Source organism: Rhinolophus hipposideros (genome assembly GCF_964194185.1).
Source record: "Rhinolophus hipposideros genome assembly, chromosome: 10".
NCBI lineage: Eukaryota > Metazoa > Chordata > Mammalia > Chiroptera > Rhinolophidae > Rhinolophus > Rhinolophus hipposideros.
Window position 1 is genome coordinate 86,349,902 of NC_138056.1, and position 18,161 is coordinate 86,368,062.

The 18,161-nt window shown below is 45.1% G+C and overlaps 1 protein-coding gene across 2 annotated transcripts; it reads left to right on the forward strand.

Annotated features, from left to right (window-relative positions):
- Positions 1–6,571: 6,571 nt before the first annotated feature.
- On the forward strand, positions 6,572–15,947 carry VPS11 (VPS11 core subunit of CORVET and HOPS complexes). Of its 2 annotated transcripts, none has more exons than XM_081062691.1 (16): positions 6,572–6,842; positions 7,425–7,573; positions 7,671–7,806; positions 8,108–8,271; positions 8,842–9,089; positions 9,797–9,998; positions 10,377–10,528; positions 11,188–11,374; positions 11,787–11,933; positions 12,434–12,622; positions 12,730–12,891; positions 13,122–13,261; positions 13,351–13,553; positions 13,639–13,810; positions 15,043–15,265; positions 15,392–15,947. In XM_081062691.1, exons 1-16 carry the CDS (start codon positions 6,656–6,658, stop codon positions 15,554–15,556), a joined length of 2,826 nt encoding a protein of 941 aa, XP_080918817.1. In that variant the 5' UTR covers positions 6,572–6,655; the 3' UTR covers positions 15,557–15,947. The 2 variants fall into 2 exon arrangements, with proteins under 2 accessions (XP_080918817.1, XP_080918818.1); XM_081062692.1 differs by having other exon boundaries at positions 6,639–6,923; positions 7,294–7,573; positions 15,392–15,914.
- The last annotated feature ends 2,214 nt before the right edge of the window (positions 15,948–18,161 follow it).

An 18,161-nucleotide genomic window follows, 5' to 3' on the forward strand; every position in this document is an offset into this window, starting at 1 on the left:
CTGGGCTTTGGATGGAGGTCAGAGGATGGCTGCAGTTCAAGCTTAGTCCACCCCAACACCCCCTTTGTTTTACCCAGGAAAATAAAGCCACCAAAAGAGATGCTCGCTGATGGGTCGGAGGTGACACTTGTATTGGCAGAATTTGGCCTGGGCTCCTACTCTAACCCCAATTTGTATGAGGAAGAATATTCTAAACCGCAAAGCGCCACACACAAAAGACACTTTTGTTTGTGAGGCTGTACTCGGTAGAGCACATATGCAGCACCTCATGTTCCTGTTCCTTAAAGCACGTTGGGCAGGTGTTTCGCACGCCGTACTCCCTTCTCTGTGCCTTACAGCCCAACCGAAATGTGCACAGTCCTTAGCGAGCGCACTTCCCCCCACTTTCCCCCCAGTTTTATGGAGATGAGTGCGCTTTTCTTAAATGTGGAAATGCCTCCCCTTTCCCCTTTCCCACAGTTGCGCCTGGTCGTCCTTCACAGAAGGCACTCTTGAAGACCCTGGCCGCGCCGGCTAGGGCTTGTTTGAGGAACTCTTCTGTTCCTTGCCCTACATTTTTCATGATGCTTCCGGAGAGAAAGTAGTCGGGTGTCTATGCTCAGAAGATACATCTACTGGTAGTACCAGGGAGAGGTCTGTTTTTGTTCCCTTTAAGAATAGGTCAGTCTTCAGGTAATAGAGAAATTGGCGGAAATAAAGAGAAATTCTCTTAAAAATTTAACATACGGTAGTTCAATTACACAAATAATACACAAACGTAATCTTGAAAAAAATTCAAATATTCTAGAGAAAGCTAAATCTCTTTGATAACATCCGCAACCTCTCTCCTCAGGAGGTGTGTAGCTGTTATCAGTGTAGTGTGTAAGCTTTTGGCCTTTTCCTCTGCTTTTACATACATATATGTCTCTTGAAACATGTAACTATTGTCTTTTTATAAATGATAAAATGTTATACAATTAGACTGTTTGCAACTTGCTCTCTGTGGTAACTAGTAAATCATGGAGCGTTTTCCGTATCTGTAAAGATTCACCATATTGTTGTTTACTGCTGTAGAACAGTCTATATCATGGGTGTTGCTTAGCTTTAATGATGGACATTCAAGTATAAGTTGTCAGTTCCGTAAGAAAGATTCCATCCATTTCAAATAGGGTATGAATTTTAACATTTATTGGACCTTTGTCATATGCAGGCACTGTGCTAGGTGCTGGGATTCCAAAGGTGGGGACAACCTTGTCCTTTCCTTTAGAGAAGTCAGTCTGTTGGGAAACAAATACTATATGTTCATGGTTTCATGAATTTATTAAAAATCTATTGAACGGCTGCAAATTGAGAGATTAAGAAAGTTAGTCTCCCCTGCTCCTAAGTGAGCTCTCACCCTAGAATACCCTTGATGGGAGCACAGTTTTGATACAGCTACCGTTTTCGACCTGCATATCTATCTGTGCCCCTGTGATGTGGGGCAGGTGCAAGTACTCTGGGGAGTCACCTGGTTTGTTCTCTGACCAGAGCATAGTGTTTCACAAGAACAAGTTGTAAAACAATGGGAAAACTTTAATGTAAAACACCTGATATTGATTGACCAACGCAGCTGAATCTACTAGTTTTTGTCCAGAATAACCTGTTAATAACATTTGAGGATTACATCCCTTTCCCCCATACTATGCAGAAATTCCAGGGAAGAAAGTTACCCTCTTGTAGGACATGTGCCAAACTGACAGAAGATTAAAATGAACTCATTAGCAAGAGTATATGCATACATTATTAACCATACATGTTATGTCATGGGCTGAGGACAGTTTTTGTTTTATTCCCAATGTTCAACATCTTGATTTTTATTGTTTTATTTAAGGAGGGCCAGCTCACAGTGGGCCACGCAGGGTCTAACCAGCAACCTTGGTGTTATTAGCACCATATTCTAACAAACTGAACTGACCAGCCACCCCTACAGGCAGTTTTGATCAGGGCAAACATCCTGGAGAATTTAAAAAATTGGTTGTTACCCAGCAACCATTCTTAGATTTGTATCTAACAAATATATACATATGTTCACCCAGAGAGTTTGTAACAGCTTTATGCATAATGGCCCAAAATTGAATACTAACATAATGCCCATCAATAGTTGGATGGATAAATAAATTGCGGTAGATTCACACAATGGAATTCTATACAACAATGAAAATGAATGGTCTACCATTACATTCGATGACTTAAATGAATCCCACAAACATAATAGTGAATGAAAGAAGCCAGAAGTCAAAGAGTACATGCTTTATGTTTCACTTATATAAAGTTTAAAAATGGAAAACTAAACAGTGATGGAAATTGTGGTGGTGCTTTCCTTTGTGGGGAGGTAGTGTTTAGAAAAGGGCATAAGGCAGGCTTCAGTGTTCTGGTAATGCTCTTTTGCAGTGCTGGTTGCTTTGTGAAAATTCAATGGGCTGTAGTATGTACACTTTATGTTATATTCAATAAAAATTTTAAAAATTATTTTGTATGTGATTTTGCTGTAAACTCAAGTGGGGGAAAGAATAACCTTTTAGCAGGAGAAGCTACACTAGGATAAATTTTTTTCTACTTCTACAACAATGTTTTTAGAATTACAAAAGAAATATGTGGTTATTGAAGAAAACTGGAAAAACATAGGAAAAAAGAATAAAATAAAAACGACCTACAATTCCATTTTCTAGATTAAATCACTTTTAGCATTATGATGTATATCAATATACACAAACACACACACACACACTGTAAACTTTCATGGAGATAATATTTTGTGATTGTTTTTCATTTAATTTATTGAGAACATTTTCCTATGTCATATTTTTCCTCTATAGATTTTTCAGTGGCTATATTTATGGAATTGTAGCATAGGAAAGTACAAAAATTTACTTACAAAATTGCTATTTGACAATTAGGTTGTTTCTTTTTGCTATTATAAAATTGCAATAGACATCTTTATTGATAAATCTTCATACAAATCAATCCCTTATAATCTACTTAGGATGAATTCCTAGAAGTGGAAATGCAGGCTTAAATTCCTGTTTTTAGGCATTTGATCTGCATTGCCAAATTACCCTCCAGAAAGGTTTACCAATATGCACTCGCCAACAGCAGTGAATGACAGCCCCCCTGTATCCTTAATAACACTAGAATATTTTAGAACACTTTAAAAGTCTTGGTATTATGAATTTAAATAGGATACGGAATTGGGTGAGGAGACAAAGGATTGGGAATATTTCCCAGCTTGCATTGAGATAGGAATTATTATGTGTCAAAAAGAGACAGCAAGACTTTTAAGGTTCTTGAATTCTGTGACTTCATGATCACATAGAAAATCATTCAGATTTATTAACAAATTCAAACTTGAGTGTTCTAAAAAAAATAATTAAATTGAGCACCCAGAATATGGGGCTTTGGAGTTTGACAAACCTGGATTTGCCTGTGAACTCCACCAATTTCTACCTATGTGACTCCTGGCAAGTTGTTTACCTTTCCTGGGCCTCAGTTTCCACATCATTAAAAGAGGCTGGTACTTGCTTCATGGGATTGGTGTAAAAATTAAAGAAGGGTAAAATGCTTAGCACAGTACTTGGGACATCCTAAGCACCAAGTGCACTTTAGTTAACTTACTGGTTTTGTTATTAGTCTAGAGAAATAAAACTAAAAGGTGCTATTGCAGAGTTAAAAACTTGGTTAAATGCTTTGCCAAGTTCATGGGGAATTTTATTTCCCTTTTGTAGGCCAGATTTTCACAATAAAAAACCAGCGACTTGCTTCTTTTTCCTCTTTTCACTGTAGCTTTGGAGCCCTGGGTTCTTTTGTACTACAAGACCTTTGAGTTTATTTTAGATTGACTTTCTTGCCCCTAAAGTGGAAACTGCTGCTAGCCTTCTTAGGGACTAAGAGAAAAAAACAGACTTTTCAGTAGTAGAAACTAGTTTCTACCCAGAGATCCAAATGAAAAAAAAAAAAAGTTTGCAAGTGGAACAAGAAGTGTTCCTGTTTTGCCCCATTGGATATGACTGTTGTACAACATGAGGCAACAGTTTACTGAAGGGGAAAAGAAGGGATTACCAGGCAATTCTTAATTTTGAATTGTGATCTCTTTAATTTCAAGCTAAAAACTTGAATTGCTTTTTTATCTTTAGTCCACTCAGACTCAAGTTCTCAGTATGCAGAACTTTCAGTGAATTTGTATACACAGTCAGTCATTTTCTGTGCAGTTTGCTTGCTTATCTTCCTCACTCACCTGAAGTTCCTGGATTTAAATGAGTATAACTAAAAGACATGGAGTATGTCCTTACAAGAGTAGTCTAGCTTTGCGTCCCAACAAACTAATTAAAGGTTAGGGAACTGAAGAACTCTCAACTTATTTCCAAAGAACTTTGGTGTTTTTGCCCAGAGAGTCACTTGAACCTCTTTGAGACTCCGTTTCTCATCAGAGATAATGCTACTTCTACAGATGCTTGCTATGAAGAGTCCATGAAAAGTGAAAGCACTTCGTTAGGTATAATTCACTACTTAAAATTAAGAGCTGGTTACTGTCAGTCTATTTTTGTCCCCTATTGTAATAGTCAAGCTCCCTAAAGGGCAAGACCAGGTCTCGTTCATATTTATAATATTCTCAACATTTAGTACAATTCCAGCAATAGTGAGTACTCTGTACATATCTGTCAAAGGAGGAAGGAAGGAAGGCAGTAAGTCTGAAGAGATGTTGGTTGCTCTGGCAGGTCAGAACCGTCATCAATAAGAAGATCCAGTGGACACAGGCCTTACCAGGTTTAGATTTCAGGGAAGACTCGGCCTCTGCCATGGTACAGTAAGGGGAGCACCCAAATCAACAACAAAGATGCCACTCTGCTGTTCAAATCTTTGTTTTTATATTGCTTCTTTTAATATATATTCATAGCCTTAACAACTGATAGGCTATCTAAAAATTCTAATGAGTAGTGCAGAATATGCTCAGTAGGTGAAAGTGGGTCTAATCTACTCCCCATTTGTGCTTCTGCCCATGGGTTGAAGTCCTGAAACAATTTCAATACTTGTGTGACAAAGAGGAAAGAAATCTGAGCTGGAAGTCAGGAAATCTGTATGCCTGGCAGTGGCCGGACAGTTTATTCCCCTCATTTAACATTTCAGACAAATGGACACTACCTTTCCTGTCAACGAGACTGAGGAGAGGAGGAAATACAAGGAAAATCATTCACATTCATTCCTCAACCAAACGTGGAGCATCTACCAGGCCTGTTAGGCCTCGTTCATGGTAAACAAGATACCGCCCTGTTCTCTGGGAACTCAGTGTCATGCGGGGGACTCTGCTCGCTGCGCCATTTGTCGTGCAGGGTCTCAGCTCCCACTCCCCGCCCAAGAACACAGGACACGGTAAGGCCAAAAAGGAATACCCATGGAGCCATAGATAGGGGAGTCAAACCAATATATTCTCGCTGGCGGCTGGGCTGGAGACACAGGAAGCAGGATCTACATAATCTGCCTAACAGCAGTCCGCGCTTGCCAGCCACCATCTTCTTGCTAGCCCCCATTCCCTTCTGCTAGCGTAGCCACAGCCGTTATATTAGTGGCCAATGGCCTATGGTTTACAGCTGACGGCCAACTAGCCACAGCTGCTGGCCATCTGATCACAGTTGATGGCCATTTACTACCCGAGCCAGCACCTTTCTATGTGAGGCAGAGAGCCTGGAAACTACTTTTTGGGGCTTTGTCCCCACACTCAGGTTGGTGGGAATAAAGAGTAAAATATTCTGAAACTAAAAAGCAGTGTGTGTGTGGCAACGGGTGGTGGGGGTGAGTGCAAAAATAAACTTCACAAATACTAATCCCAGGGCCATTTTTTTGGTGGTACATCATCCTCTCTCAAAATATTGATGTCAGTCCTGTACATAGCTCCTTGTGATACACAAACACCCAGTTTTCCACGTGGACAGTTGGTTTAGCCAGAGTTGGGAATTGCAGGTGACCATGGAATATCTTAGAAACTTGCCACTTGCTAAATCCCTCAGGTCTCATAGCTGCCATTTCCAGACTTTTTGCTGTATTCTTCTTATAAGAATTCCTGCCCTATTAACATTTCCTGGCTTCTTTAGAAACATGTTTTACGTGTAGATTACAAGCCACACACTCTGACAGAGGGACACAAAAACAAATACAAGACACTGAGTATATGGTTCACAGTTTATATCTGGTGGCAGACACAAACTTTTAATTTTATTTCTCCTTTCCCACAGCTGAAAAACCAGTTTCATACACACTGGTTCATTTATGCCTCAAAGCAGTCCTGTGAGGTCAGAACATAATTCACTTAGGCACAGCGGGTTACAATTCACAAAGCGCCTGACATCCCTCATCTTGATCCCTCAATGTCCACAGGTTTAATAAAAGAGGAAACTGATGCTCAAAGAGGTGGAGGGCCGAACTCTTAAAAGCATTTTAGCCAGAGCGATTGCAGAGCCGGAAAATTCGCAAACCGCGGAACCAAGGGCGCGCAGGGTCCCTACCTCACGCGGCCCCGCCCACTCTCCCAGCAGCAGGAAGCTCTAGAGTCCAAGTGCGCCCAAGCTCCGGGAAATTGCTGTGTCACGTGATCCGCCGGGTTCTTTCACGTGACCTCTGTCCCCCAGGTTGGGGGCCTGCGGCCAAGATGGCGGCCTACTTGCAGTGGCGGCGCTTCGTTTTCTTCGACAAGGAGTTGGTGAAGGAACCGCTGGGCAATGATGGGGCAGCTCCCGGGCCCGCGCCTACCTCTGGACCCACTGCTTCCAAGTTTCTTTGCCTCCCTCCTGGCATCACTGTCTGCGACTCAGGCCGAGGGAGTCTAGTCTTTGGAGATATCCTTCCTCTGGAGCTGTCTCTTACCTCCCCGATTCCCTGAAGAGATCCAGCTGGGATGGAATCTGTCCGTCAGAGGGGTTCGTGTTACGCGTCACTTTCCTTTAGATGAGCGCCCAGTGCTCCTTCTGTGGTCAGAGGGGAGAAAAATGAATGTCCATTGTCCGACTTGTTGCCAACTGAGTAATCCTGGGCAAGCCATTTAACCTCTTCCGGCTTCAATTTCCTTATCTGTAGAAGGGGTATAAAATACCAATTTGGCAGAGTTATTTTAAGATTAATCAAAAGAAAGAATGCAAATTGGCTTTAAAAGACGAATACCTATGTAAGGTGTTATTATCTTCCCTGTCCAATATTGTGGGTGAGGAGGTTAAATGAGATCAGGAGTGTGCTGCTTCCTTCTTCATATTGCTGCCACTAAACTCTGGCCTTCTTTTCACTCTTTTTAAGATGGGGAGCCCAGGAGATAATATGTGGAAAAACCTTTGAAAAATTTAAAGAGCTTCATGTATGTTAGTTGTTATCTGGGTTCTGGTCTAAATATCTCTCCTTGGAAAGGAGGCTCCTTGACTACTCTGCACATATGGAAGGCCAGATCTGGTTCTTGCCTCGCTCCCTACAGCTTACAGGCTTCCAAGCCTACAAACTACGGGTGACACACCTGTATCAACTGAAGCAGCACAATATTCTGGCATCTGTAGGTGAGGATGAAGAGGGCATCAACCCCCTGGTGAGTCCTAGAAAGGAAATGGGAAAGATCCATAAGCCTGGGAATGGTTGGTTGTTGGAGGGTGACTAGCATTCACACATCTGAGGTGTGCCCATAGGTAAAGATCTGGAACTTGGAGAAGAGAGATGGTGGCAATCCACTCTGTACTCGAATCTTCCCTGCCATCCCAGGAACAGAGCCGACTGTTGTGTCTTGTTTGACTGTCCATGAAAATCTCAACTTTATGGCCATCGGTAAGCAGAAAGAAGGCAAAGCAAACACTGCAGGATTCTTTATAGATTATCTTCACAGTTGCTTCTGCAGCTCATCTTCATTGTTTTCATGAGACCACAGTTTGGAATGGGAAAGCATTTAGTCTTGTTTTTTTAAAAATGAAGCAGTGAGTACATATGTTCATGTTAACCTTTGGAGAATTTGGGTATGAGGAGAAAGCTTGTCACTTCTAATGAGTGCTTCAAATGGTCTTTTTCTCCCCTGGTCTGTGCGTCCTGGTCTTTCAGCCTCGGTGAAGTGCTGTTTCCTGCTCTCCTGCAGGTTTTACAGATGGCAGTGTTACATTGAACAAAGGAGACATCACTCGGGACCGGCATAGCAAGACTCAGATTTTGCACAAGGGCAACTATCCTGTTACTGGACTGGCCTTTCGCCAAACAGGAAAGACCACTCACTTGTTTGTTGTGACAACAGAGAATGTTCAGGTATGACTAGTGTTAGAGGCAAGCAGGAAAGGCTTCTCCATTGGTCAGGGGGCTAGGGTAAAGAACTAACAAGAGAGGTAGGATTCTTACATTTTTTATCGTATAGTCTTGAATCATTTGCTCAGTTTAATATTTTATTTCTTCATTTAAGATACTGGGAAGAGTTAGAGTTAGGAAAAAGAAACTCTGAGCTTGTAGTAAAAGACCTGAATTTTTCCTAATTAACTTGTTAAGTGACATTGAACAAGTTGCTTTATTTCTCTGGTTCCTGGTACTCCTAATTTATAACAGCCTACTCTCAGGAATAGTTAAAACAGTAAAAGATTATTGCATTTCTCTTACTTGCTGAATTCCTGTAGTAGTTAGTACATACAGAGGAAGGAAACGTGGTCCCTGCTTATATGTTTTGTGGATGGGTGGTGGTTAATGGAGAAAGCAAGCAGCCACGGAAAGTCTTAGTATGCTAAGAGCTAAAAAGAAAGAGTTAATATGGAGATGGAATACCTTTGGGAAGGCTTAGACGCCACCTCCTCAAAAGGAGCCTGTTAACCCCTTTCTTACTTCTCACAGTCCTATATAGTTTCTGGAAAGGACTACCCTCGTGTGGAGTTGGACACCCACGGTTGTGGCTTACGCTGCTCAGCCCTAAGCGACCCTTCTCAGGACCTGCAGTTTATAGTGGCCGGGGATGAGTGTGTCTACTTGTACCAGCCTGATGAACGTGGGCCCTGCTTCGCTTTTGAGGGCCATAAACTCATTGCTCACTGGTTTAGAGGCTACCTTGTCATTGTCTCTCGTGACCAGAAGGCTTCTCCCAAGTAAGAACACCAGGGAGAAGGGAAAGGGAGAGGGCTGGACTTGTCCCCCAGAATCAACCCGATTTGCAAAACCCTGATGTCTACATCGTGTCAATCTCCTCCTTTGATTTTATGTAGATTGTGCTGAGATCTAGACTCAGTTATAATGTTTTTACTGAGAAAATGTGTTTTTGCTGCAGACATTTGCTGAGCATCCCTGGTGCACTAGAATGCTCCAGGGAATTTTGGACCTGGTATTGGTTTTTTTACTCTTTAGTCAAAATAAATTGGGGCAGAGGAACAAGGGATTGAGTAGTAGGACTAAGTATTTTTACTCTGAGCCACATGAAAGGGGCAGTGGGGTCTTCTGCATGATGGAAGTAATCCCTATCAGATGTTAGCTTGTTTTCATTCGGTACTAAACACAGTGTTTTACATACACCAGCGCTAATTATTTTTTAAATGAATGGATGTTCGGATGTACTTACTTTTTCAGTCTGTTGCCTATGTTAGTTGTAGGATCTCATAGGGGTAAGATCAGGTCTATATGTTCTCGTCTTACAACTGCCAACACAATGCTGCATGTTATAGGATGAGCTGCTAGAGGGGCCAAAGAAGTGATTTGTTTTGTGTGGGATGGGCAGCACCAAAGTTGTCATGGGAAAGGAAATAAAGGGGAGCTGAAGCAGAGAGGGTACAAACATCTGGTGCTTTTCTTTCCCACACAGGTCAGAGTTTACCAGCAGGCTCTCACAGAGCTCCGACAAGCAGATTCTCAACATCTATGACCTGTGCAACAAGTTCATAGCCTATAGCGCTGTCTTTGAGGATGTAGTGGATGTGCTTGCTGAGTGGGGCTCCCTGTATGTGCTGACGCGGGATGGGCGGGTCCATGCACTGCAGGAGAAGGACACACAGACCAAACTGGAGGCAAGGCCACCAAGTTCCCAGAACTGCTCAAAGCATGCAGACATAGTTTAGGAACAGGCTCACCAAGTCCCCTTGGCCAGAGTGTTTCCTTCCCTTCAGGTTACAGACTTACTTAGCTCCCTTAGGGTAGTTACAAGGTAAACAGACTGGGATGAGACCTTTGAGGGAAGTAATGGCTGACAGCCCACTTTCAGGGTCCACTCTGCAGAGAGCCTCTGAGGTGAGGTGATACTGGTCTTGGGAGTATCTGAGAGGTCTCCCTCTATCTAGGATCTAGGCCAGATTGGAACTTCAGGACTGTCTGGCTTGTGTGTTGTGGGTACATTCAAAATGTCTCCGCAGGACTGTTTCTACCAATTTTCTAATCTCCCCTTCCAGATGCTGTTTAAGAAGAACCTATTTGAGATGGCAATTAACCTGGCCAAGAGCCAGCACTTAGACAGTGATGGGTTGGCCCAGATCTTCATGCAGTACGGAGACCATCTCTACAGCAAGGGCAACCATGATGGGGCCGTCCAGCAGTATATCCGGTCAGTCTGCAGGCACTTTAGGACATAGCTCTGGATGCAGGGACAGGCAGCCAGATAGGCTGATACCTGTGCTTAGGGGAAAGGGGTGGACTCCACCAGGAACTGTCCTTTTTTTCTGCAGAAACTATGATGCCTTGAATGATAAGACAATATCCCTTATTGGAAAGGGAATGTTTAGGGTCGAATATTACATGACCAGTATGCGACTGATCTGATGAGTACCTGTTATTTTAAACTTTAGCTTGGCCTTTGTTAATATTCATTTCAACCTGAGTCTTTAAAGGGAAAACCCCTTTTCCCTTTATCATTTCATTTATCTTTTGCTTCTACACTTTCTTTGGCATTAATTCTTGGAATTTTCTGCTCTAAGAAGGAGTTTTAGGAACCTGCCTAGCTTCTTTCCCAACCTCTCCAGAATTCCTGTTTTCAGCCAACTTTAAGAACCAGTGCTCTGGAGTGCTCTTGCTATTCATGTGGTCCACAGTCTAGTAGCATCGATATCACCTGGGACTTTGTTAGAAATGCAGACTCTCAGGCCTCACTCCAGATCGGCTGAAACAGAATTTGCATTTTAAGAAGATCTGCAAGTGGTTCCTATGCACATGAGAGTTTGAGAAGTACAGTGATCTGCGTGCTACTTGATGCACATGTCTCCCTAGAACCATTGGAAAGTTGGAGCCATCTTATGTGATTCGCAAGTTTCTGGATGCCCAGCGTATCCACAACCTGACTGCCTACCTGCAGACCCTGCACCGGCAATCCCTGGCCAATGCTGACCATACCACCCTGCTGCTCAACTGCTATACCAAGCTCAAGGACAGCTCGAAGCTGGAGGAGTTCATCAAGGTGCAGGGCGGTGGTGGTTGGGGGATTCGTCAAGAGCCCCACTGAGCATGAGCTGGCTCCACCAGGGTTTGCCCTTCTTCAGCAGGTTGTAGGGAGAGGAAAAAGCTGACCTTATTAGTGGACCAGGACCCTCTGGTCTATAAACTGGGAATGCTTTATGATGCCAGAACTTTCCATGGTATTTAAGCACAGGGAAGTAGCATTGGGGAAGCCCTTTGTCCCTAAAGGAATCCCTCCAATAGTAGGGGTGGAGGAAGACTTTGGCTCTTAGAAACTTTCTGAGAGGCAGGATAATATTTTAAAAGCATGGACTTTATGTTAAGAATCTGGTCTTAGAGTCAGATGCATGTTTCCTCTCCCTTCCCCAGCCCCAACCTCTCTCTGAATGATGTTATCTAATGTTCCCTGGCAGACCAAGAGTGAGAGTGAAGTCCACTTCGATGTGGAGACCGCCATCAAGGTCCTCCGGCAGGCTGGCTACTACTCCCATGCCCTCTATTTAGCTGAGAACCATGCACATCATGAGTGGTACTTGAAGATCCAGCTAGAGGACATCAAGGTAGGGAAGTCTCTTGACTCAGAGCTCTTTTCTTTTTTTTTTTGGTTAAAGTTTGTTGGTATGACAATTGTTAGTAAAGTTACATAGATTTCAGGTGTCCAATTCTGTATTACATCATCTATAAATCCTACTGTGTGTTCACCACCCAGAGTCAGTTCTCCTTCCATCACCATATATTTGATCCCCCTTACCCTCATCAACTATCCCCCTCCCCCCTTACCCTCTGGTAACCACTAAACTATTTCTGTGTCTATGAGTTTTTGTTTCTCATTTGTCTTGTTCTTTTGTTGTTCTTGGTTCATATACCACACATCAGTGAAATCATATGGTTCTCTGCTTTTTCCGTCTGACTTATTTCACTAAGCATTATAATCTCAAGATCCATCCATGTTGTCACAAAGAGCTCTGTTCTTTTTTCTAAGACATCCCGGAACAGTGACAGTGCTTCCTGGTGGGTGAGACAGGAGCATACACTTACTCTGCCTTTTACCTCTCCACAGAATTATCAAGAAGCCCTTAGGTACATTGGCAAGCTGCCTTTTGAGCAGGCAGAGAGCAACATGAAACGTTATGGCAAGATCCTCATGCACCATATACCAGAACAGATGACCCAGTTGCTGAAGGGACTTTGTACTAACTATCGGCCCGGCCTCGAAGGACGAGGTGACTGGGAGGCTTCAGGCTGCAGGGTGAGGCCTCAGGGAGAACTGCCGTGGCACAACAGGGATCACCTTAGGGGCCTCCTGGATACCAAGCATACCCCCTCTGCCTCTTCTCTCCTCCCTTCCCATCTTAGGCCAACTCAGAAGAATTCATCCCCATCTTTGCCAACAACCCCCGAGAACTGAAAGCTTTCCTAGAGCACATGAGTGAAGTACAGCCTGACTCACCGCAGGGCATCTACGACACACTCCTTGAGCTACAACTACAGAACTGGGCCCATGAGAAGGATCCACAGGTGAGGCCTGGCAAAAGCTGCAGGAGGTCCTGGAGAAAAGAGTCCTTCCATCTTTTGTGGTTACTTTTTGCTGCATTCTTTAGAGCAATATCACCTCACTGTTGGGAGCTAAATGGTCCTCGGAAGAGGAAACTGGACTAAGGGGAAGTGATAGTTGACTTGCCTTGTCCCAAGAGGCCTTGTGACTTTTTTTTTCCCTTACGTCCAGCGGCTCTACTCTCTTTCCCCAGGTCAAAGAGAAGCTTCATGTAGAGGCCATCTCCCTGCTGAAGAGTGGCCGCTTCTGCGATGTCTTTGACAAAGCCTTGGTCCTCTGCCAGATGCATGACTTCCAGGATGGGGTCCTTTACCTCTATGAGCAGGGGAAGCTGTAAGAGTTTGGGGAATTTCAAGGAAGGGGGAAGGATCCAAGTAATTTTCCAGGGACAGCCACTGAGGTGTGCCTTGCCCCGGCGCCAGGTATCAGCAGATCATGCACTACCACATGCAGCACGAGCAGTACCGGCAGGTGATAGCTGTGTGTGAACGCCATGGGGAGCAGGACCCCTCTCTGTGGGAGCAGGCCCTCAGCTACTTTGCCCGCAAGGAGGAGGACTGCAAGGAGTATGTGGCGGCTGTGCTCAAGCATATTGAGAACAAGAACCTCATGCCACCCCTTCTAGGTATTTGGGAGGACAGGGTGGGTGGGTAGGTGCTGGTTGCGATGCTTGGTTCATTGTTTTGTTTCCTCCTGGACCCCAACCTCAGTGGTACAGACCCTGGCCCACAACTCCACAGCCACTTTGTCCGTCATCCGGGACTACCTGGTCCAAAAACTGCAGAAACAGAGCCAGCAGATTGCACAGGACGAGCTCCAGGTGCGGCGGTACCGAGAGGAGACCACCCGTATCCGCCAGGAGATCCAGGAGCTCAAGGCAAGGTAGTTGGCATCTGGATATGTGGAGGGGTCCAGTGGATAACCTTGTTCTTCACAAAAGTATCATTAAATACTTTTAATAGACAAAAGATTATGTGGAGTGTGTTTGAGCATTTCATGCTTGAAGAACTGTTTTAATGGAGGAATTCCAAAGAATGGTTTATTACATACATCATTTTTTATTGGGCTTTGGAGGATATTATTTTGTAGCAGGTACTTTTCTTTCTGTATATGCCCATGTTTTACATTTTCTAAACACATCTAAGTTGTGGTTAGAAGCCATTCAGAAATAAAAACTTTGCTTTAGAAAATACAGAAGGTGGATAATGTGTAAGTATATATAGCAGACATTAATGCCTACACTTAAGTCTAATTAGCTCTTAGCATTGTAAAATATTTACAGTGGTACCTCAGTTTTCCAACGTCTCCGTTGACGAACATTTTGGTTTACGAACGCCATAAATTTTATGGATCTCTGGTATCATTAGATAGTAAAATTCATGCTAAATTTTCAGTTTTAGGGGTTGATTTTTAAAGTGTGGAATGGATTAATCCATTTTGCATTACTTTCTACGGGGAAACCGTGCCTTGGTTTTCAAACGTTTCAGAACTCAGACGGTCTTCCAGAACAGATTATGTTTGAAAATTGAGGTACCACTGTAGTAGAAAACAATTCATTCCACAAATATTTTCTGAGTCTCCATTATGTCCTAAGCACTGTTCTTAACAACGCAAACAGCCTTGTCTTCATGGAGCTTACTTACATTGTAGAGGTAGAGACAGACAGTAAACACGTTAAATAAGCAAAATATTATAGTATGCTAGATGGTAATAAGTTCTAAGGAGAAAATTAAGGAGAGGGAGTAAGGTGACGTGTGTGTGTGTGTGTGTGTGTGTGTGTGTGTGTGATAATTTATAAGGTGTTTAGGAAAGGCCTCACTGAGAGGATCACATCTGAATAAAGACCTAAAAGATAATTTTGTGGCAATTGTGAAAACTGAAAGAGAAAAGTATCCCCCTAGGATACCTGGACTTACTGGGAGCATACTGAGATTCACTGAAGGCCCGGTGCTGCTGTCCTCATTTGACCCCTTTTAGGTGGTAAGAAGAGCAGGGTCTTGAAGTCCCTTAACAGGGTCCTCTCTCTCATTGACGCCAGCTGCTTTCTCTTTCCACTTGTCTGTTGGCCCTACCCTCACTGTTTGCCACTCCTTTTTGGTCTCCTTTGCCTATAGTCCGAAGATTTTCCAGAAGACCAAGTGCAGCATCTGTAACAGTGCCTTGGAGTTGCCCTCAGTCCACTTTCTCTGTGGCCACTCCTTCCACCAGCACTGCTTTGAGAGTTACTCGGAAAGTGATGCCGACTGTCCCACCTGCCTCCCTGAAAACCGGAAGGTCATGGATATGATCCGGGCCCAGGAACAGAAACGAGATCTCCATGATCAGTTCCAGCACCAGGTGGGAAAGGGTGGAGTAGATGACTACCCACTCAGAGTCACGGGAGCATTGCAGGGCTTTTCTCTTCTCATTTGAGGAAACAAGCACTTCAGTTCTGATTCCTACTTCTCTCCTCTTTCCCTGTAGCTCAAGTGCTCCAATGACAGCTTCTCTGTGATTGCTGACTACTTTGGCCGAGGTGTTTTCAACAAATTGACTCTGCTGACTGACCCTCCTGTGTCCAGGCTGACTGCGAGCCTGGAGTCCGGGCTGCAGCGGGACCTGCTCATACACTCCAAGAGAGGCACTTAAGCAGCTTGTGGGAGGGGTGTGGTAGTGGGGACACAGCAGTAGGGACACAGGAGGACAGAGGCAGGGCTGTTGCACAGGAGTCAGGCTGACATGGCCAAGATTCCACTTTGATCTGATGTGATAGCCTTCAGGACTAACGAGGACTTTCTTTTCCTGCCTCCTCTTTTGGCCAGCCCGGCATTCCTCCTGTTAACTTTCTGAGCAGTGAAGATCATTCCAGATCCATGGGGAAGGGTACCTCAGCAACCTTTGAGTATGGACAATAGTTGCTTTATTCTCTACCTAAGAGCACCAGGCTTTGCTTGGGTCCTTGCTCCCAGAGTCTATAAATAAATGGGTTGAAGGACTTACTTTGGGGACTTCCTGGTGATTCTTTTGATTTTGTTTTTATTATTAGTTTCAGGTGTGATTTTTTACTGAAAAATGTAATTCTCTTCCTCTGTTCTCCTAGAGCTCCACTTCCCCTCTTACAGAGGTCGTAAAGGTCATGTTGACTTGACCTCATCCCAGTTATGAGTGGGACCTGTGGCATCTTAAGTAGAGTTCAGTTTACTGAAGAACCTCTGCAAAACACCTAATGGTTAAGAGCAGCCAAGAGCAGCCTGGACTGAGGCCCCCAAACAGTTCCTGCTCTTTACTTTGGCTGGTGTCATGCAGGGTCTCAGCTCCCGCTCCCCACACAAGAATGCAGGATATGGTAAGACCAAAAAGGAACACCCATGGAGCCATAGATAGGGGAGTTATACCACTATAGTCTCGCTGGCAGCTGGGTTGGAGACACAGGAAGCAGGAGCCACACGATCTGCAACCTGCGATCCACTTCTCTGCCAACCAACCTCACTTGCTAACTGCAATCTGCCGTGCCAACTACAATCCGCACTTGCCAGCCACCATCATCTGCTAGCATAGCCACGGCAGTTATATTAGTGGCCAACGGCTCACTGGTTACAGCTGACAGCCATCCGATCACAGTTGATGGCCATTTATTACCCGAGCCAGCTTCTTTCTATGTGAGGCCGAGAGCCTGGAAACTGCACTCCTGGCTCTGTCCCCACACTCCACCCCTCCAGGGTCTCACCTCACAATCTACGCGACAAGTGTCTTCCGTGAGGGGCCCTGTGCGAGGAGCCTGGAGGTGAATGTAATATCCTGGACACAGCCAAGCTCTCTGGGCATAGCCAGGGTTTCTCAGGGCACCACCAGTCCTTCTGGGCACAGCCAGACTTCCTGGGCTTCTTAAGGAAGTCTCCCTGGGCATAGCCAGGACCTCTCAGGGCATTGCCGCTCTGGGCACAGCCAGACTTCCTGGACACAGCCAGGTCTCTCAGGGCACCACCACTCTCTCTGGGCACAGCCAGACTTCCTGGGCTTCTTAAGGAAATCTCCCTGGGCAGTCTCCCTGGGCATAGCCAGGACCTCTCAGGGCATTGCCGCTCTGGGCACAGCCAGACTTCCTGGATACAGTCAGGTCTCTCAGGGCACCACCACTCCCTGGGCACAGCCAGACTTCTTGGGCATAGCAAGGATTTCTCAGGGTACCGTGCTGAAACAACACTGGCTCACAGCCAAGGTGCTTACATATTCTCGACGGAGGCCAGTTGATACACGAAAGCAAACATCCGCCTGCACCCCCCCAACAAGGGGTCTTCTTGCACCAGCCTCCCTGGCGGCCGAGCAAGACACAGGAAACAAACATCCACTACATGGTGGTACGTTCCCAAACAAACAGTCAAGTGGTCCATCAAATCAGAGATGGAAGGCAATTCCCTATAGTCCACAGTCATTCACCAGGGCTGTGCACCAGCCTCACAACGTGTGCCCTCTCCGCAGGGTGAGGGCTCCAAGTCCTACCCAACCTGGGAATGAGGGACGACCTTGACCTCACCCTCATCTCCCACTGAAGACTCACCAAGCGTTTTCTCCTGGGACTTCAAGTCCTGCATCTGGGCTGCCTCAGCAAGCACTTCCCAGTCCACAGGGCTAAAACGACCTTCGCTTTCTCTAGCCTGTGCTGGTTGGAGAATCATCCACATCTTCCCACTCCTCCACGGGGATCCAGCTCTCCAGCAGTTGCACGGCTTTTCCTGTGCTGGTCAGAAACTTGCTTGCCATGCCAGGTGTCCGAATGGGTGGTGGCCCCAGTGTAAGATGTCCACAACTCTAGGAGCCCACGGCAGCAGCCAACCACCAAAAGGAAGGCTACACCTTCTATGGCCTAGAGGGTGGTTTGCCATCCGGAGGCTAGAATCTCCCAGGCAGACCGTGCCTCCCATTCCCATCGCTGTTCCTCACAGGCCTTCCGAAGCTTTCACACATATAAGCTCCTCCATTACCCCTGTCATGCAGGGCGTCATGCGGGGTCTCAGCTCCCGCTCCCCACACAAGAACGCAGGATATAGTGAGGCCAAAAAGGAACACCCACGGAGCCACAGATAGGGGAGTCATACCTCTATATTCTCACTGGCGGCTGAGTTGGAGACACAGGAAGCAGGAGCCACACAATCCGCAATCCGCAATCCGCCGTCCACTTTTCTGCCAACCAACCTCACTTGCCAACTGCAATCCTCCATGCTAACTGCAATCCACGCCTCTGCAATCAGCTTCT

Excerpts from the sequence above, each read along its gene's own strand:
- VPS11 (XM_081062691.1), top strand. The coding sequence starts at position 6,656 with ATGGCGGCCTACTTGCAGTGGCGGCGCTTCGTTTTCTTCGACAAGGAG. Across the intron at positions 11,934-12,433 it reads TCCAGCTAGAGGACATCAAG|AATTATCAAGAAGCCCTTAG; the intron begins GTAGGGAAGTCT and ends ACCTCTCCACAG. Across the intron at positions 15,266-15,391 it reads ATGATCAGTTCCAGCACCAG|CTCAAGTGCTCCAATGACAG; the intron begins GTGGGAAAGGGT and ends CTTTCCCTGTAG.